The 21,459-nt window shown below is 39.3% G+C and overlaps 1 protein-coding gene across 3 annotated transcripts in view; it reads right to left on the bottom strand.

Moving 5' to 3' along the window:
* Positions 1 to 21,459, bottom strand: part of csnk1g1 (casein kinase 1, gamma 1) — a 29,200-nt gene that overhangs the window by 6,400 nt on the left and 1,341 nt on the right. The window contains exons 2-12 of one of the 3 annotated variants that reach the window (XM_034115959.1): positions 16,808 to 17,235; positions 16,375 to 16,415; positions 15,299 to 15,368; positions 7,900 to 8,051; positions 4,669 to 4,903; positions 4,463 to 4,548; positions 3,950 to 4,034; positions 3,615 to 3,763; positions 3,417 to 3,524; positions 2,585 to 2,695; positions 697 to 803 (exon numbers count right to left, since the gene is read on the bottom strand). In XM_034115959.1, coding sequence (XP_033971850.1) covers positions 697 to 803; positions 2,585 to 2,695; positions 3,417 to 3,524; positions 3,615 to 3,763; positions 3,950 to 4,034; positions 4,463 to 4,548; positions 4,669 to 4,903; positions 7,900 to 8,051; positions 15,299 to 15,368; positions 16,375 to 16,415; positions 16,808 to 16,994 — 1,331 coding nt within the window. In that variant the 5' untranslated portion in view covers positions 16,995 to 17,235. The remainder of the gene's footprint in view (positions 1 to 696; positions 804 to 2,584; positions 2,696 to 3,416; positions 3,525 to 3,614; positions 3,764 to 3,949; positions 4,035 to 4,462; positions 4,549 to 4,668; positions 4,904 to 7,899; positions 8,052 to 15,298; positions 15,369 to 16,374; positions 16,416 to 16,807; positions 17,236 to 21,459) is intronic. The other 2 variants (XM_034115960.1, XM_034115961.1) reach the window with 2 other exon arrangements.

The raw sequence follows: 21,459 nt of genomic DNA, 5'->3' as shown, positions 1-21,459 counted from the left end.
TCAAACAGCCTCTAATACAAACGGTGCCTTTTCACCTTTATTATAAATATATTTTTGTCTCAGAGATGACTTTCTTGGATCAGCTCTTCACAGTTGTACCCCGTGCACAGTTGGCAGCCAGCCATGCTGAAGACTAGGAACCATAGCAGTTTAGCTTCCAGCTCTGAGTTTCTTTCCCTCCATGTTTGCCTCAAAAGTGACTGATACGATGGCATCATTAGCATAATCTTTGTACATGTGACTAAGTTGCCACATGGACAATCTGGTGTGACATCAACTGGCTGCTTCCACAATACGCTCACAGAATCAGCTTGCATGGATCATCACTGACACTGTTAGACATGATGATCAACAGTGGAGTGTTTCTTTGAGAAGGTCATGCTGCTAAAAAGGGAGTGGCTGCCAGTGTAGTCTGTGTTGGGCTGCTCAGGCGACGGGTATGAGAGGTTAAACATAATCAACATAGTCTGTCTTAATATCTAATTAAGGAAACAGCGAAGAAACAGGCAGCAGTCAAGATCAGAAACTCGCACAAGCAGACAGAAGATGAGAGGAGAAGGATAACAGCTGAGGGGTGGGGGCTGTCACAATTCAACAGCTTAGCAGAGAGTGGTGAGAGACAGAGAGGAAGAGCGGGAGAGAAAGGAAGAGGCAGATGGACATATTGGAGAGATGTGGCGAGCGTATGACACATACTTGGCCTCGTCGACCACTTCCACCTCTGCCTGAGCTGTGATGGGAGCGTTGGAATGAACCGTCAGGGGTTCGTCTGCATTCAGCTCCCCGTTGGTCGAGCTGACCACCTGTGGCACAGACGCGTGTTACTTCAAAAACTCTAAAGGATGTTCAGGCCAGAACCAACGAAGAACTCGTCCTGCTGTGATGGAGACTTCCTCTGGATAAACACTACATTTAATGTTACTTTACCAAATCACTTTTATTGTTTATTATTTTGTTTTTGAAATCCACTTTCCAGTCTGTATGCCAGTATAGAGGAAAACTGTAAAAGTATAAACCCTTTGCAAAATCAAAAATACATGGATGAAAGATATGACACCAAACTGCCACCAGCGGACAAACTACAGTATGCAAAGCTATTGGTGGTTTCACCTGTAGAAGAAATGCATAATAATTATTTCAAAAATGTGTGTCTTTTGTGCATAGGTGTGCTCAGTGTACGCCTTTGTGATTCTCAGCTATTTGAAACCATTCAATTCCATTCATGATGCAAAAAATGTACAAAAATCTTCTGCTGAAGGAAGGACATTAAATTAGAGTGAATTTCATTTAGCAGAAAAGCCAGACATCTACTGTAGCCTGCACTGTACACACCTATGCAGACAGAACTTGTTGAAGACAGTCTTTGGTAATGGCTATAAGGCAAAAATAACACCAGAATGTTCCTTAATGTTCAATGACCCTCTTCAACTAAAGAGCATGCACTAAGTGGGTTGAGCCGGGTCGCCCTGCCATGCAAAAGAGGGCTTCTTGATCTGCAAGGAATGTCCAAGCGCAATGACCTGAGATCAAAATGCCACTACCAGGCCTGCTGTTCAAAAAGCTTCATCACATTTTCACCATCTGGGGTGGGTGGCACCAGATGACATGCATATGGTGGAGCAGAAAAAAATAACATTTCCCAGCCAGGGCTAAAGGGGGAGAGGAGGGGGGAGTTTATGGTTGGAGATCTGTCTCACATGCCAGGCTAAAATACAAAATAAACATTGTGTCCTGTTATTAACTGTTGTACATCCGCTTGTTAATCAGATATGGTCAAAGTAATTAGAAATACCTCATTTCAATCGCTCTTATGGAATCGAGTCGACAGGGCAAGTTTATGTATTCTGTATGACCTGGAGAGTATGTCTGAATGTCAGTCATTAACTGCAATCTGCCATAATAATGCAGAATCACTTTTTGTAAATGTTTCGGTAAACTTAAAAATAACTTTTTCATATTTTCTCAAACTGTCACTATATCCTGACAGTATGGCGCTAGAGAGATAATGTGTGAAAATATTTTATATTTCTCTCTTTCCCCCCATTAATACTAACGGCATTTGCCATTCCACAGCTCCAAAGTCTCTGACAAAAGTAGCACACAACTATGAACCTAAACAGCGCTGATCAAATACAGAACCAGATACTACATTTCTTGTCTGAAGTGCTTTCATATTTTAACAAAAGATTAAACTTTTTTAATGAACTTTTTGAGCTGGCTGCCATGATATAAACAATTGAGCCGAAACCAATCACCGTCCACTGGAGCTTTGTTTAATCAAATGAGGTTCAATATGATTGACACAGCGTAACAGACTCCTCGGCTCGGATTGGTTACCAGATCATTGTTCTCATATACTACAACCAGGATAAAGTAACAGTTTCAGGATATAGTAAAATATTCATTTTTTTTTTTTAAACAAGTCACCATCTTCAGCGTTGAAAAGGTTCAACACATATATAAGTGATGCAGCAAAGTGTTGCTAGGACTTTGACTTATTTATTTTAGATTAGATTCTATGAGACAGATCTGACTCCACAGAGATCGGGTGGGGGGTGTGGTTGATCAGGTGAGGGGTGTATACCTGCACTGAGCCCCCGTGCCTGTCCGCTGCCAGGTGGGAGGTCAGGTAGGAGGAGTTTGCTTGGCGTGTGGGCTGCACCTCCCATGCTCCTCGTCGGTCTGAGGCTGCTGTCTGCTCAGGGGCGTCGGTGATGTGAGGGGAAGTGGCATTGGGGGTGCGATGGTAGAGGGTGGGGGTGGTGATGGAATAATTGCGTTAGGAAAGATGAATATTTGGGTGTGCGAGGCCAGGTACCATGCAAAGCAGCATGAGAAATGGAGAACAAAAAATGTAACAAAATAAAAGTGAATAAAACTCAAAGCAACGCTTCAGCCAAAGAATTGAACCAGAAACTAATGAGCTCAAAGCCAAACGAGGGTAAGCTCTTAAACTTAAGCCTATATCCTTTTATTTTGAATACAAACTAAACCTATATTATCATTTCTTTTATGAGAAAAGTTGTTTGACGAGTTGTAATCAAATACACACATTCGTGTTTACACATGTGCAAAGGGGAACTGCAGTCCCTTAGAAATGCTGTAATTATTGCAATGATATATATTTAAAAAAAGAAATGCTTTACACTCATAGAGTATTACATTCTTTACAACTCATATACTTTAATTGTATTTAGTGATAACGATAACTTCCTGATAACGGCGGAATCCTGAGTATATAAGCTTATGCTTTACAGTTCCCCTAATCGCAGGTTAGATTAAAGGTCACCCTGAAACTAACACTTTATGGACATCTTTTCAATAGGGGGATATGTATGGTTGTCATTCATACATGTATACAAGATGTGATTGAACCCTTGATTTCACTCCAAAAAAAGGCAAAAAGGCGGGTGTACCTGGTTTCTAATGGGTGGGTGCGGTGTGGGCCGGTCTCTGTGAGGATGGGTCTCTCTCGTCACAGCAGAGGCTCCCGAGTCTATGTGGGTAGACCCCACTGGTGTGGGCTGAGGGGAAATATCACCAGTTAAATCCTGTTCATTCATTCATAGTTTGTCCAAATTAAAACGTGTCAGTTGTTTATGTGCGTTACTTACTATCGGCCTGCCAACCCAGTCGTAGGTGTAATCAAAGGTGTATCCCTTCCTCTCAAACAGTTCGGTGAACAGAGTCCGCAGATATTCATAGTCCGGCTTTTCAAAGAAGTCCAACCGTCTCACATATCGCAGGTAGGTGGCCATCTCCTCTGAATTAAAAAATAGAAGAATGGTTTAACCTTTTATATGGATATTACAATCCTAATAGTGAGATGACATTTAAAAACATTTTATCTGGAAACGTCCAGTAGTAAAAGGTTAAATCAGAGGCTATGCGATCATTTTCAAGCTTTTCAGCATGATCCATAAGTAAATCACATCCATCGTCAGTGTACCTGGGAAGTTCTCACAGAGGACCTCGATGGGAGTGTTTCGTTTGGTGTCTCCAATCTTCTGGTATCGCTCTTTCAATGTGTCTGCCTGCAGCGCAATCAAAACAAGAAGAAATTTGAACAAATTCTGATGTCTGACGAGCATTAATCAGAATTATATGACAATTCCTAATATAGACTGCTTAAAATACATCTTAAATCATTACTGTACAGATTAGTGGATTACACAAAAGGGACAATTTGTTTATTTCCAATTCATACTATCACTTCTTATTTCTCTTTTGTTGCAGCAAAAACACTAATTTTATTTTTATATTTACATTGTCTCATTTACTCGATTTGGACTAAGACAAACTGCCTGAAAGCTGATTCTAAAATTGTTCATAACCAACTTCAATTAAAACAACATTGGTGCTCTGACGGTTGCAGACCAGATCACTTCAGCTCTCAGATGTGTAAATGCTTTTCTAAAAAGGATAATACTGATTTTGAAACACTTCCATGTACTTGGCATACCTTCAGTCCTTGCCATGGTAGGCTCCCACGAAGGAAATACATGAACATGTGGCCTAAGGCCTCCAGGTCATCTCGCCGGCTTTGCTCTATATCAATAGATTTGATAACATTTCACTGAGAAACTTCAAGAAATAACCACAAACCACATTGCATAATAAACATGTTAGACAACTACAGAATTAAAACTAAAACAAAGCTAGTCTTACCTTTGCCTAAATGTGTATTGATGGACATATATCGGGCAGTGCCAGTCAGGCTCTTATGCTCCCTGTATGGAATGTGTTTTTTGGTCTCGGGGTCGATGTACTCTTTGGCCAGACCAAAGTCAATGATGTGGATGATGTTTTCCTTTTTATTCCCTTGCCGTCCGATGAGAAAGTTTTCAGGTTTTACATCTCTATAGATGAGGTTTTTAGAGTGCACATACTCCATTCGAGAAATCTGATGGGAGAGAATACAGCAGTCAGCAAAATCAACATTTACAAAAATCAGATATAATCACAATCCAGGACACAAAGTCAGCAGAGCGGGAGGCAACAGGTCACAATCACTCAAAACTGACATTTCAATGAAAGTCCACTGCTGCGGTGTGTCAGTCTTATCAAGAACATAGTATTTCTTATCGAATCCATGTCTGCATTATTACACATTAATGGTGCATACCACCAATTCACTCATGAAGATCAGTTTATTAGTCATTGTTTTATACGCAGCCTGTAGTAAATGCCTCTGTGGTTTTGTCAGGGAGACTTGGAGACTAACAATGTATGACAGAAACATCAACTTTTAAAAAAGGCATGAGGGTATTCTCATTAGGCAATGTTTAATGAAAAATGCAATTGAGTTGCATTATGGGAAATCCAGAATTCAGTGTTTTACCCATACCCATAAAAACAAAAGACATACATTCTTGGTCTGTGCGACATCAATTTTTACTGTTAGTTTTTCTGTCTCTAAATAGTGTCTTTCTTTATGAAAGGTATATGGCAGGGCTATTCAATTGGCGGCCCGCGGGCCAAATCCGGCCCCGGGGCGATATTTACTGGCCCTTTGAGTATAATGTTAAAAAGTCATGAATTTTTTTTTTTTAAGATTTTTTTTTTTTTTTTGTGTCATAGTGCCTTTATTCCAGAGAGGGTGTTACATTGAGAGATAGAGGGGTAGACAATGCCTGAAAACTTCGACGGGCTCGGGTTTCGAACCCACCTACTATACTGTAGTGACAACTCCTGTCATTGATTGCATCTCTGCGTGAATGATTAGATAATTTCACCTAAATGAAATCAAATGAAACATGTAGGCCTACTGAGTTCTGAACTTGCCATTTAGATCTATAAAGGCCTTGGGGCTATGTTGTTTGATTGAATTAAACACAATATATGCACTCCACTATGCTGTTGTAGTATTTACTGTATCTGAAGCTCTTAAATATGATTGCTCATATTTCAAGCCATCTTTTTCCCGGCCCCTTGCTTTGGATCATTTTCATCAACCGGCCCCCATTCCAAACTAATTGAATAGCCCTGGTATATGGTAATGCCAGAGCAGCCCTTGGAAGACATAAAGACATGCTGAAAGACACGAACCTTATAACCAAAAACAAAACGGCCACAGAACAAATTATTTTTATGAAATCCCTGACGTTACAAAATTGTGAGCTGGGTCGAAAAATGATAATTTATCATGAATGTTTTACAATTAATCAATGAACGCTTTAGTCCATTAAATGTCTCAAAGGTGACAAATCATCTACAAAGTAGTCAATTAATTTATGCTGATTCACCAATGATTCATTTACTCACTGCTTGAGCACTTTGCTGCACAGCTCCAGCAGTGAGCCATTAAAGACCATTATGCAATAGGATCTTATGAGCCGGGCCAGGGCAGTACATCCTTCACCACCCTTCGTCAGATCAAGGTCATCTTCGAACTCGGCATACATTTTGATCTCAACTACAGTTCTGTAAAGTTTCATGACTGCATCTTGCAGGGTTGAGACGCCATGACAACATCTTCCTACAGACAGATTTATAAAACACATTACGAAGTACTAAAAGCTTATGTGGTAGTTCCCACAACAGAAGGTGTCTCCGGGAGCACATTTTGCCCTGGTGATACACACACAGACTCCCAAGATGAAAACAATACCAGCCTCACTGCCGTGGCTGGTAATTACTATCCCACAACAAAAGCCTCTCTTGATGTGGAGCCAGAATTTCAAGCCACTAGCTGAGATGTGAAACCTTCCTGCTAGGACTTCTAAAGCACAAGGCATCAAGATCAAAACAACGTGTTTGTAGATTTAAATCTTAACAAAGCGCTCAGAGCAGTTACCATCCATAAAAAAAGGAAATTGTGTAGGAGAACGGGCTCACAGCACTTAGGCCACGTTTACACAGAGACGAAAACGAAAACGAACCTTAGTCGATATCAAAAAAGTCTTCCATCCTCACGGAATCGGCTCAAGAAACGTGTCCGTCCACACGAGACCGCTCTACCCGCTGGAGGCGCTGTAGTACATATGCCGGGCCTGTAAGTGATGCTGTACTTCCGCCACAAAATACACCAAAAGCAGCGAATAAGACCTCCCGAGCATGGTTGCCATGGTTGCCCTTCTGTTTATTCTCCGCGTGGATTTAGCAACATGTAGTTCATGTAGTTCTCCATGTCCACTTGTTGCGGTAGAGGAGCTGTAGATTTTGCACTAACATCTGTAGCATGGTCAGTAGCGTCTGGAGCACGAAAGCAACCCTGTGATCTGCCATTGTTGTTGTTGTTGGTGAAACACATCAGCAATGACGCGGGTGACGCGGGGGTGAGCAGCAGAGGTGGGGAGAGGCGGGGCTATGGCTTCATCGTTATCAGGAAATGATCGTATTGGACGTACACACGGAGCCGTTTGGCCCCCCCAGAGCGTTTCGTCCGCAGATCTACCCACCATGGGAGACGTTATCGTTTGAGGGCTCCGTTTCCGCGGTTCCGTTACGGCCTCGTGTGGACGAACCGTCCATACGATAGCGAACTGTAGCGGATAACACCCGTTTCGTCTCCGTGTAAACGTGGCCTTATTGAGGGATTACTCAGTTCAGCCAAAAAATAAAGAGGAAGACCTACGTGATAAATACAGAGGAGAGATTGGCTGAGATGCAGGCTTTGTGTGCAGTTTTGTAGACTTCCTTACGAATTTGCAGGGGATATCTTCATTACAAGAGCACTGCAGATTTTATGCTGACAAAATGAAATGCTAGAGAATCTCAGATGTCTGAGGCGTCTAAAACTCTGAGTAAAGCCAGCCTCTATCAGACACAATTTGTGCTCCATCTTGAGCGTGAATTTTCTGAAGATAGTTGAGTAAGTGTAAGAGTTGAGTTTCATAGTCTTAATAAGTTAGTGTAAGCTATTTAAAACATCTTACTGTGTAACATCTTTGAACTCACCAGCTGAATAGCTATCATTAAGACAGTCTTCAGTGAAAAGGTCCGGTCACAAAGGTCAAACAGGTCCTCTAGACTGGGGCCCAGCAGCTCCAGAACCATGGCGTTGTATTTCCCACAGGGCCCAAAGTAGAACACCTGGGGCACGCCTTCAGCTGAAACACAAGGAGAAAGCCATTAGACTTCAAAGAGAGTGGACAGAGCTGTACTTGTACATTTGTCTTCACAAGCTTTTATAGTTCAATCATGAGTTTGCAAGTGATGCACTGTTGAAGAAAAAACCATTAAGTAGATGATATACACAATCATTTGTTGTTGTCAGTTGTATAAACTAGTGGGGACTCTGAGGGTTGAAAAGAGTTTATTATTCCAGTCTCTCTTGACTAATGATATTTCTAAGTTCAGTCCAGGGTGAACCATAAGGGGCCTCAGACGGGTCAGAGAGGAGGGGGGACGCCACAAGGTTACTGAGGATAGGGAGCAGAGAAAGCTGCTAGGTAAACATTAACCTTAGAGTGAAATGCAGCACAGTCAGTGCCTGCAAATAAAACTGTGTCACTCCTCTACTGCAGGCTGAAAACTAATCTTTTCACTCCCTCATATAACATTCTCCCAACTGAATTATATCCTCTCTGTTCTTCTCACTGTAATTGCTCTAAATCCCTTCCATCTGTCACCTTGACCTTAGATCTTTACAGTGCAGTGTGGGGTTGTGTGGTCAGTCTAATGCTATAATAATAATAATAATAATAAAAATAATAATAATAATAATTGGTCCTGGGCTCTGACCTATTACTCCTTTGTATTGGTCGTTTAATACTGGTGATCTGGAAATTAAATGTCCCTGTACAGTTACACTTCCAGATAAAGTGAGTGAGCTTTAAGCCTACAAGTATAATATAAAAGGGTGAAAAGGGTGTTGTTTTACCTTTTCTCTTATTCCTACAGTTTTTACATTTTTGATTATAAAAAGCACACAAAGGGCTTTCTGTCTTTCTGCTTTGTAGAGGCTCACCATCCAGCACACAGTGTGAAATTATGTGTATTATAATCTAATGATTTGTAGGATTTCAAGTTTTATGCACATCCAATTCCTTAACGTTAATAATAATTTGTAATTAGTGATATCTGTATTCTTTGTCGTTTTCATGACCACATCCTGAACTTTGTTTCAAAAACAGGAAATCAGGTCAAACTGTTAATTGCCTTATGGGGGAGCAGGATTTAAAGTTTGCCCCTGCTTATTGCTGAGTCCCATTAAAGTGGGCGCTTCAATCATACAGACCTTGTTTTATCAGACTGCTTAAACTCAGCTCAGTCCTTGAAAATATTATAATTGCATGAAAGTTAGAAGAAGGGACTTCCTGATTGCTTTTCATGTCCCTGTTCCTCAAGCCATTCTTTTAATATTGAGTATCAGCAGATTTCGAAATGAAAATAACTAATTGAGAGATAAAGCTAGTGCTACCTTGAGATCTGCACTATCTGGGTGCCATTTAGTTAGGGTTTGTTCTTGTGCTGATTTTTATCATTGATATTACCCTTAAGAAATGTCACATTAGACTAATTGAATATTCACCTTCGGTTGGAAATTGTGTAAAGGAAGTGCTCAAGAAACATGACCTTAATTGCTCGATTGTCGATGAGCCTGCCCTTGAACACATTTGGTCGAAAATAAATGACCATCAGAAACCGGCCAAAAGTCTTGACCCCTTGCAGCTTTCAACTTCTAACAGTCTGTGGTGGCTTGAACCCTGAGATCGCTGCTTTTAATACTAGAGTTAATACATTTTGTTTCCAACTAACACATTTACTTTATCTCAGTCTCTATTTCTTCAAACTTGATGATTTCTTTCTTCTGCAGATATACCTTTGCAACTTTTGGACAGCCTGCCATCTCACAATATATTGGTTTTATAATCAGTTCATTTATTTTTTGTGTGCCCAATGAAGGAGAAATTGTGTGCCACAATGAAGGGGACATTTCATTTCCTTGTTATTTTGTTGAGTAGTTGAAGCAAAGAATAAAACTCAGAAAGTGAATTCTTAACCCGTTTGAATGCGTTAAAGTATGTATCTTTATATATTAATGCTCCTGAGGGCATTCCACCCACAAGCTGGGTAATAGTTAATACACTGCAGTATAAACAGTGGCGTGAATGCTGTCAGCTAGCATATGGGCACGTAGGAGGCATGCTGTGCTCCATCTTGTGTTTCTGGACACCATTATGCAGTTCTGTGGGTTGCTAATTGTACCACAGGAATGAGTGCCTTGAAACCCCGGATGACTGTGGGAGGCCTGAAAATGTGGCAGATTGGAGATGTGCTGTAAGTAAGTTGGTTCAATTGAAAACAAGGTTGGTCAAGCTTTTAACTAGCAAAGGGTGTCCAGGGATCACCCAACAACTGTTCTGAAAATACATCTCATCTTTAATTGTACAAGAAGACTTGGAGCTACCACTTTTGTAGGGATCACTTTTGACTTTCATCTATTTACTATATATAATATTATAATATAAATAATGGGAGGAATTCCTATTTAGTATAGTGTAGTTCTGACTTTGTCTTTAAGACATTTCTACAGTGTAATATAAAAGTATTTCATAAGTCACAGCAGCAGGTCTCTGATTAGAAAATAATAAAACATCAGAAAATCCCTGCAACAAAGGTTTTACGTGGGCTTTCACAAATGTATCAGTTCTGTCAGCTGTTGAATAAAAAAAGTCTATCTCGTAGGATAGAAGAAAGATTTTTAATGCATTACTGTAATCCGATCGAGGCACTGGCTTTAGTCCTTTACAACAAAAAGGGGAACAAGTTGAATGTGCGATGAATGAATATGACTATTTTGGTTTTAAGCCCAACTGAATGGCACTAGCTCAAATCTCCCATGACTGTGTGCTTTTTTTCACCCAGCTGTCAATGACTATAACTTCATCTAGACTCCACGAAAACAGACCTGACCTTCAATCAGGGTATATGCAGGAATCCTGAAGTCAAATGCAAGACCTTTTAAGAGCTTTTTTAAGACCCTTTCCATACATTTTAAGACCTCATCGCCACTTGGAGTTTTAACCGGTTACCTTGGCGACACACTTTACCTCACATTTACTATATACAGTATTGATTGTCCTTCCTCCTTATCTTCCAACCATTTGGACGCAAACTTGCATTTCCCCATAACGATGTTGTTTAACAACCGGCGTAAACGGACCTCCGCGCGCTATCAAGCAGTGAGCGTGCGATGTCCTGTTCAGATGACGTCTGAACAGGATGCCATAAATAAACTACACAGAATCACACTACACACCTACGCAATGATTACATTCAGGCAGACTGTAGAATACAACCTCTTTGGACAATTTATATACTTATTGAAAAGAAGCTACAAAATGTAATACCTTGGAAAATGTTTTTTAATACTTTTTAATAGCCTTAATTTTCGCTAAATTGATTTATCAACTTTTAATACTTTTTAAGACCTCGCGGACACCCTGTCAATGTTTTATTGTGACTGTCTGGTGGTAGTAGTTCTGTTATCAATATTTAACCAACCAAGTTAAGTTTAAGCATAAACTTATTTATATTTGATTCCTTCATGAAAGTAGGCACCATCAAATGCCTTTAAAACAACAACAACAACAACACAAATGATACTGGGATTACTGTGTAGAGCCTGTCTTTGTGGAGTTTGCATGTTCTCCTCGTGCCTGTGTGGGTTTCCTCCCACAGTCCAAAGAAATGCAGGTTAGGTGAATTCGTGACTCTAAATTAAACTGTAGGTGTGAATTAGTTTTTCTTTATATATATATATAAATATATATATATATATATATATATATATAATGTGCATACTAGTATGTGTGTCAGTCTAGCAATAGTTTAGAGATAGCTGAATAGATGGATTTTTGCAATGTAGATTTATGACAGGTATGTGAATACATGTGTGTATTAAAGAAGTAGTATAAGGAGACAGACGAGATCTTCATGGTTCTGAGATGGCTCTTCAGAAAGCTTCAACTTTTGAGGATTTGAGCCGGCTTTCTGACATACGTATTTGCTGGCACGCTTACATTTTCTGGCTGCTTTGCAAAACTGCACTGCATAACTGTGACCACAAGTAGCTGTCAGGCCTTTAAACAAAAACAAATCAACATTTTTAATGAAAAAGCTACTCTAATGTGCAATCCTTTATAACATGTAGAAAGACTACTACAGTACACGGCTGGTTTGTCTTTGATTTTCAAATGCTCACTGGGATTTTTTAAAGATATACAGAATACATTTCTTGAGTGCTCATAAATCACTGGCCGCGTTGCAAAGGTGAATTATTACATTACCTTACACAGTATTCATCTAGATAAAGTTGAATTATTAAATGTCACATTGCTAAAAACAAATTCATACTGTATTTATTTACATCCCTGTTTCTGCAGTTGTTATAATCTTTAAGATACATTTCTTAACATATTTTCTGAAAAACAGTGCCATGAGAGAAGTTCTATTCTTAACAATTATTGATGTGCTGCTGGCCTTTTCTTTACATGTCTGCAAAATCTAGTACGCCTTGTCACTGTGGGAAATGTTTACTCTTTGGGATTGCAATGGTCACAGAGCTGGTGTAGTGTTTCATCATGACCAGCTCTGACTGCCAATTCTTTTCACAGCTCAATAGTGGCCGCCCACCCTTGAACAAAACCCTCTTGATCTTCAAAACCATCTTGTGTCCTCGGCTAAATAAGGCCTCAGTCTGTGAGCTTGTAAAACCAAAGTAGCTTGAAGCTGTTATTGACTGCAATGATAAATATCATATCATCATATCTGGAAGGAAAATCCTAATTCCTAATTGAATCGTCCTCATTAAAACCAGTGACAGTTGGTTATGCACTGGATACGACACCTGATTGAACATCTGAGTCGAACCACATTTATTCATAAAGCCCCTGTCGCACAGACACTGGGACAACCACATTGGCTGGGAGGAATGTGGCACAACACACAGCCAAGAAGAAATGAGGTCACATCATCCCATCTGGAGGCGAGGACAGAGGCAGGTTAGTACTAAGAGAGGCAGACCCACTCTCTAAATATTTAATGAGTTTCCGCACAGTTGGCCTTTTCCAGCCCTTGCCTTTGCAAAACAATAGCCATTATATTCCCAGTCTGGTTATCATATAAATGCGTGTAGCGATCCAAAAAGAACATCAAGGACCATAAATCACAAAAATGTGCCTTTTATCTTCCATGCCAAAATGTGACTGACCATCCCTAAACTGTATCACTGTGATTAAACAATGTTCTTTAGAAATTCACAAGCAACATGATCATCAATCACTAGCACCACTCTAGGTGTATCCAAGTGACAATCAGGGCAATGCTTACATTATTATTTAACCACTTCACCAGAAGAGCAACGCAAAACTATTACAAAAAAATGTCTATTGTTCCATGGTTTCTAGCGTTCACACCCATTTCCTCTTGTACCATGTGAAAAAAGTTTCCCCTAATTTATTTCTCCCTTGTATTCATTTCATCCTCACAAGGTTCCTGTCAGTAACAGTGATGCATCATCAGACCTTGACTAATCTTTTATGACAAACTGATAAACTCTCAGGGGAGCAATGTTAAGGGAAGACAAGTCTATGGAGCAGCTTGTATTGTATTGTTTTTCATTCTGAACACAGAATAACAAACCGTTGAGGGCACGGCTCCAACAAAATAACAATATATCTGTAAAAAGACAAGCAGTTATGTCAGTGTTTGTACTGTAATTGTAGACATCACTACTCGACCCCATTTCCACATCAGACAGTGCAGGGGAACAACTGTTGCAATGACCGTTATGTTTGAAAAAAACATAAAACCTTAGAACAATGATTAAAATAAATATGTAATGGATTTCAGGATTTACCGTTACAGATAAAGCCTCAAGATCTAAATGTTTATATTTTAGACATTCAGGTTGAAGTTGTTTTGGCATGACTAATCGAACCAAAACCAATAAAGAGCACCGAATACAGACTGGTATTGCACTAAAATGGAAATAACAGGCATTGATATTAGCTAAAGTGACCACGAATATATTAGGCAACTGATATCTGCAACATTTTATGGCATGCATATTAAATATAATATGTTGATGTCATGTGTATTAGTGTCAACCTTTGACCACATCATTTAGCCTCATGCAATGACAGCAGTTTGAAGTCATCAGTTCCCGGATGTTTTAACAAGACGAAGGCTAATCACATAAGTGAATTCCTTTGCTACACGCAGCAAAGTGACACCATACTGTATAGGCCTGCTTCAGACTCAAATCAATATACTGAGATGGGTCAAATGACTATGTGTAATGTGAAAGGGCTCATTCTTAGTGACGAAACTTCAGAGAATCATTAAATGCTGGTTAAATATTCATGTTGCTCTAGATTTCCACCACTTACCAGGCTAAAAGATCATTGTGATCTAGTAGCTGGTATAATATAAAAATCCACTTGCCATTTGGCTGGGAGACAGAAAATGTCAGCACCTAACTGCACATGATGGAAATGCAAATTGGAATGTGCAATAGAGACATCTAGGTCTTAGATTAGTCCCTCTGGTTCCATAGTTCATGGAACCTTTTGTCAAAATGGACAAAGTTACCAACTAGCTAGATAAATCCATCGAGAGTTGGGGATGACCAAAAAACCGAGCTACATGGAGAGTGACGCACCAGGTGTCGATGAATGAATGATAATGTTGCTGTGTAACTGCTGAATGTGTAAATAAGCAACTGTTTGCTCACAAGTTTGCCAATCGTCAACCTAATACAGTATTAATATGTCAGTGTAAAAACATTGATTTGCCTATATTTTAAATGTAGTTGTTCATTATGTACATATAAACATGTTCCAACACATGAAGACTGGACCCATGCAGACCCAAGCTGAGTCCACAAATAATTCAAAAGATGTTTACGTTATCTTCAGCACACATGTGTCTGCGGTCGACAGCACACCACTAATATACAGCCCTGGAAATGATTGACCTTCTCAAATAGTGTGCAATTCTTTCTGCTATATAACAATAAGGAAGTGTTTCAGTGAATCATCAGCTGCTGCATCTGTTTGGTGTATGAATAAGACTCTTTATGTCACCATCTTTCATAATGAACTGCAAGGTAACTGTTCAACATGATCTAAGCACATTGGCATCGATGCACTCATGTACACAAAGTCCTGGAGATTAAAATAAATTGCTGACGCAGCTTAATATCAATACGTAACCTGAGCGGAGTAAGCACATGTTTTGGAAATGATGTAATCTTCTTGATCTGCTGATCTTCCAAAACAGTCAAATCATTGCCATACAGCCACACCAAAACACCAGGAGGGGTTGGAAAGATTATCCGTGACCTTACCTGTAGTTCCCAGTGTTTTGTAGAACCGGTACTCTAGATGCAACTGTGGTGCCCTCGACTTCACTGGTTCCTGCACACATTCAAACCAGTACCAGGTTAATGAAAATAACCTTTAAAACTGGATTAAAACAATGACAAAACTGAAACAGAAAACAACATAGAATTCCTTTAAGAAGGGAGTGAAATTGTTTTGATGACTGATCTTTCACTTGATGGCTCATGAATTTAGGATGTACCAGGACAACTCTCTCGCCATGTAACACTAGCAGGTCTGCCAAACTAACTGGCACTAGCAGCACAAACATTGTCATGAATGCTGATTTGGGTGTCAGTTTTTCACAAGGGTCACCAGCCACTCTTTCTTCAACTAAAACTTCAAATATGTAAATAATCTGATTAACGATTAAAACTGTCAAATCAGTAATGTGTAAAAGGAGATGGCGGACTCCTCCACTATGCGAGTCACCCTAAAGAAAACTACCGTCAGTCTCCATTTTGCATGTTTTGGCCAAGCTTCTTCTAAACTCAAGTCTTTCTCCAAAGTTAAACACCACCAAAACATCCCATTTAGTCTGGTAAATATAATATTAAATACATACAATATTTTTTAATAATAATCTATTGAAAGATACCATTCAAAGTCACCTAGAAAAATGACTTGCCCCACCCAATTCTAAAACGTATCTCTAGTTCACTTATGCTGTAAAAAACATTCTCCAATATATAAAAGCACTGCATATGTGTCTGCTATTTGAGCAACTGGAAACTGTTTGACGTAGTAAACTAAATACTAGTGTATATACTGTTTTCACCACCCTCTGGTGAACAATAAATGCATGAGTCATGGTTTTTAGTCCAGCAGCCATGAGGAAGACAGACATCCTTAAGCATCTCATTCACATTTCTATCAAAGACCAAAATAGTCCAGTAAAACACCACTGACCTACCAGAGCAAAGCCTCAGATTTTCTGATAATCAACCCAAAGTGGCAATAGGTTAACCAAGTGCTTCATTATGCATCTATGAAACTGAATTTACTCTATCATTTTGCAAAGGAAAGAAAAGTGTGCACTTACCAGTTTAATAGCTACATACTCGTTGGTGTAGAGATTTTTACCTGAAATAAAAAGGAGAGATGGCTTAGAAGGCTTGATGGCTTTTAAAAATGAAGTACACCACTTACAGCTTTACAACTGCGTCAGCAGGGAATAAGCAACTCTGCAGGTGATTGTGTCTGGGTGACTGACGATTTTTGTGAGGTCTATATTACAGAAAATTGTCTAATTGTGTTCCTTTTTTTTTAAATTAAAAAAAGTGTGAATATACTCACTTTCCATGCAATTATACTTACAAATCTGAAAGTTCCATTTTTATCTAACTGTTTTAAGCGGTTTTGCTTAAATATATGGTCATTTTAGGAATTTCTTGCATTGTAGTGAGAGATGTATTTAGTCTACCCTGATTCATATAAATGGAGTTTGTTGAATACAAGATTTAGATTCAACTTACCAAGCTTCAATTCCCCAAAGTTTCCACAGCCGATCTTCTTGCCCACACGAAAGTTTGGCCCCACCATGAGAACTCCGGACGAGCTGGAGGAGCCGGATGGTCGGGACGAGTGTCCGCTGCGGCTTCCCTGGGAAACTTTAGTGCTCCTGGCGGGCCGCTCGCCATATTTATCTCTCTGTTGATCCATGGTGTGAGCAGCACAGGTCAGCAGGAGCCCGGAGTGATGTAGAAAAAGGCCTCCTGGGCCGGGCCCTCCACAGCCACAGCCCGGTCACTGGCAGTGCCTGGGTGGCACAGTGACTCTCATGAGACAAAACCTGGCACAGCTGACCGACACTCCTCCTGTCCTCACCTGGTCACCTCACAGTTGTTAGGACAGGCTGATCTCTGGCCTCAACATCTGTCACAGGAAGGAGAAGGTGAAAGACCTGGAAGGCACAACATGGGACAGAGAGAAGATATTAGCTCTCCACACACAGCACATGGAACATGGTAGTGTGGATCTAAGTGTTGTCTCCCATGTTAATCTGATAAAATCCTGAAAAAGAAAATTGGATTGAAGAACACATCATTTAGGCTGATCTTTTAGTGAGCTGAACAACTATCATAAGCATAACAATAGTAACCATACAATGACATCCCTAAAACTAGCAGCACATTGAAAACGCTGGCATTGCAAACATCAATTTAAAGTAGTTTCACACAGACACATTTTATCCAAATTGAGTTAACAAAAAACCTGCATCATTCCTGCCTTAACAATACAGTTAAATAAACCTGGAATTGAATCGGGCTTCAATGTTCAATAATAGTCAAATAAAGAGCTGTGCTCATCTCAGCAGAGTTCAGCCAGGGGGCAAATCCTGCAGTGCACAGACGAGTGAGGCACGGAGGGATGTAACACTGGCTAGACGTTAGATTTAAAAAATTGGGAAAAGGTTCCAGTTGCTCTTCTGAACTCTTACACAAGGTTTCAGTGTAAAATGTATATATTGGTAAGGAACAACAATGGAGTGACAAGTAATACTAAAGCTTTCCTAAGACATATTTAGAAAATGTTTTCCTTCATTTAACTTATCCCTAACATTGCAAGTTTAATTTATATTTGAAGGTCATGAGTCATATAATCTCTTACTGCAAGTACACAGGTCTAAATGAGGACAGCACTGGCTTACTGTAACACTGCTGCTGAGCTAAAGAGATAGTCATCCCAGTGGTCACAGAAAACACCAGTAAACAGTCTGAACATCAACACAAACCTTAAGTCATAGTTTGTGAGGATCATGAAGGCATCTTCACCACCCACAGCTAGAGCCTGGCAGACACTGTCAGCTGGGATTATTATGTAAATAATTATATAAAGCTACGACTGCTTAACTTGATGGACACTGGTCGGCTTTCGCCAAGCGCTCAAATCATTTGGAGTTAAACCAACCCCCTTTCTACCACTGACAAGAACCCTGCAGATATTAAATGATGTGACCATAAAACATTAGGCTGTTTATGATTTAGGAATCACTAAGAAAAAATATGTATGATGTTTATCAACTGCAGGCCTTTGGGGTCTCAATGCTGTCCGTAAACCAGGAGGAATTCCGGTTTCACACATTATTTACCCAAAGAAATGCATTTAAAAGTCTAATGTTTACCATTGAAAACAAAACCTTTTTCTTCTTTCAATAAAAAAGCCACTAATGATTTCATGACAATGCTGTAATTCCCGAACTTGGAAAGGCTGTTGCTGAAGTATTTGTGTGTGGGCTTCCGGATGAGTCATGCTCAGTATTGCCTGCACACATCTCAGCATCAAAGACAGCTAGTTTGCTCTCAAGGGCAACCGAGCACTGTTGCTATTACATAAAACCAGGAACAGAACAACACGGCTATAAAACAGGTCTGCAGCTACGACAAAAAGTGAGCTGTAACAATTTCCATTGTGCAAATAATCATTTGTGGGCCACGCTGGTCCGGTGTTTGGATTAGCTCAGCTCCTGATTGAAGACTAACTTTACACACAAACCCTGTTGGAGCAGGATTATAAACACACACTTACTGACGCTGCTGTTCAGCTTGGAGCCCACACCTTGTACAGATGCTAAACACAGCTTTTAACTTCCAATGTATACCAAGTTGTTATTACAATAATACGAGTGTAATGTGTCATTCTATTTGGGTGTGGGTATTTGTTTTTCAGAAGAGAGGCATGATTGATTCAAACTGCTCAGCAGACATTGTAGAGTCACGTTGTTGCTCATTAGTTATTTCCACTCATGTGCTTTTGTGTCTAAATAAAGAGAGATTTCCACATTTCCATTATAATTATACTAACATCTAGCATACACTTAAATCTTGTTTTGGGACACGAGGGTAGTTTTGAAGCAGCTAATGCAACACACAAGGCTGACATCAGGCCAGATTTACTCTGGTTCATTTGGGGCAAATTAAAAGCAAGCTTAACTTTAAAAAGTGTTTCCTTGTAAAATTGGAAAAGGTATGAGAATTATGACATTATAACCACATTACTAAACGGATGGTACAGTTTTTCTGCCTGTTTTATGCATTTGAAATACGAGTAGGACCACATCCACATTGTATTCTCAGACATGTTCAGACATGCCTAACCTGAGGATTAGGATGGGATAAAATGAGGACAAGAACTTAATTCAAACTATATAAGGCAAAACAATTCCAACCTTTAATTACAAGGAACAAATTCAGGCAACCCACTACATTTCCTGTGTTTTCTACAAATGGCTTCTTCAGTTTTGCAACATGGGGAATCCCCAGCCTCTATCCATGCGGAGGCGCAGTGTCTCATGATAAATGAGAATATGTTTGAGAATACACACCTTTTGGCATGCTTTAAAAAAGGGAATTTAGTTCTTCAGAAGGGGAACACATGAAACGATTTTACAAATTCAAATCCTATAACAGAGTGATCCTAATATTAACCCTTTGTTTGCCCTTCTTGTTCAACAAGACAGCATGCATAGCAGACAAATATCCAATTATATATTGGTTTTGTCAGACTTGCTTGAAATGTGTTCTGCAAATACTGCATTTTGCTATTATACAGTTACAGTACAGTACAAATGTGTACCGGTACATACATGCCTACAACTGTTTAAAGTCACTAATAACATCCCTATCAATAAACACATCCCTACTCATCCAGAAAAAAATAGAGCATGTTGGAGAAAAGATCAACGTTTTTTGGTGTTTGCTCAGTATTTTAAATGTCATATTCAATTTTCAAATTGGAAACTTCAGTTGTGTTTTTGCTTTAATAGAGATAAGTGTTAAATAGGTCTGCCTGTTTAGTGGTATACAGTTCCAATGGCACAGCCTGATGTTTGATATAGTGCTCATTTTCATAAAGACATTTTAGTTGACTCTGGCTTGGCCTGCATGCACTCTAAAAAAATAGTTTATGTTTAAATGAAATCCTGTAACGAAGGTGTTGGGTATTATTTTTTTCGAAATACTGTTTCAAAGCATACACATAAACAAAACTGTTAAGTTTCTGATCACTGGCATCAAGCCGAAGCAGCAAGGCTGACTGACCAAACGTGTCAAAATAGTTTCTCTAATGATCCAGATAATTAGAAACTAAACATTTAGAGAGTTCAGGGAGGTTGATGTAATTGGTTAATAGCTTGTTATAAAATTCAGCAATATTTACTTGTATATTTTATTCAGTAACACAATATGGTGGCATTGAAAGTGTTATAAAGACCTTGATTATAGAACACAAATGAGCCTACCAAAATATCTGGAAAAGCTAAATGCTTCTAGCTGAATACCATCAATTGAAATGACTAATCTGTTGACATTTTTGTTTCAATAATATAAAAAGGCACTGAGTAGAGTGATTAACCTTCAGTGGAAAGATCAGCCTGAGAGGGGGGCTGCCAATACTGAAGACCCCTACTGTGGCAGTGCCAGCTTACAGATGCCTCTCTCCCCTTTCAGCCAGCTCTTATCACCCATAGCTGGTGGTTATTTAGATTATCCAAGGTTTTCCTTGTCCATAAATTCATAGAAAACAAATACAATTTCCGCTGTTGTACGCACCACATACATGATTGCATTTTACTACCGTAGATTTTGTCTATGAATCTTACAAATGAAATATTATCAGATTATATCTTCGATTTTGTAAGGACAACTCATAGCTTGCTTCACTGAGGTAGTCTACTAGTATTAATATACTCCACACATTGTGAAGGACGAGCCATTGTCTACATCTTTGTCAAATCAATACCTGCAATAATATACTACCCGCAAAATCTGAAATGATTTAAACATGTTCAAAATAGACAAATGTTTTTAAACTAACTCACTAACGCTGCTACTATTATTATTTCAATACGGATATACCTAAGTTATACCCTGTGAAGAGTATGTTTTTTCATTTTAAAAGTTATATTTCATCATGTCATTTTAGATAAATGCAACACAGAAACTTCTTTATTATACCAGCCCTTCATTCAGTCAGACTCTTTTAAAGTGTGCCAACAATCATTTATCATGGATCCACAAAGCTCTACTTTGGACTAACGCCCAGCTAGTAACATATATATATCTCAATATAATGACTTCAAAAGGGGTTTACACTGCTCTCTTAAAGCACTGTGTTATTTAGCTGAATA

Source organism: Trematomus bernacchii, unplaced genomic scaffold (assembly GCF_902827165.1).
Source record: "Trematomus bernacchii unplaced genomic scaffold, fTreBer1.1, whole genome shotgun sequence".
Taxonomy (NCBI): domain Eukaryota; kingdom Metazoa; phylum Chordata; class Actinopteri; order Perciformes; family Nototheniidae; genus Trematomus; species Trematomus bernacchii.
This window is presented reverse-complemented; position numbering and strand designations above follow the sequence as displayed.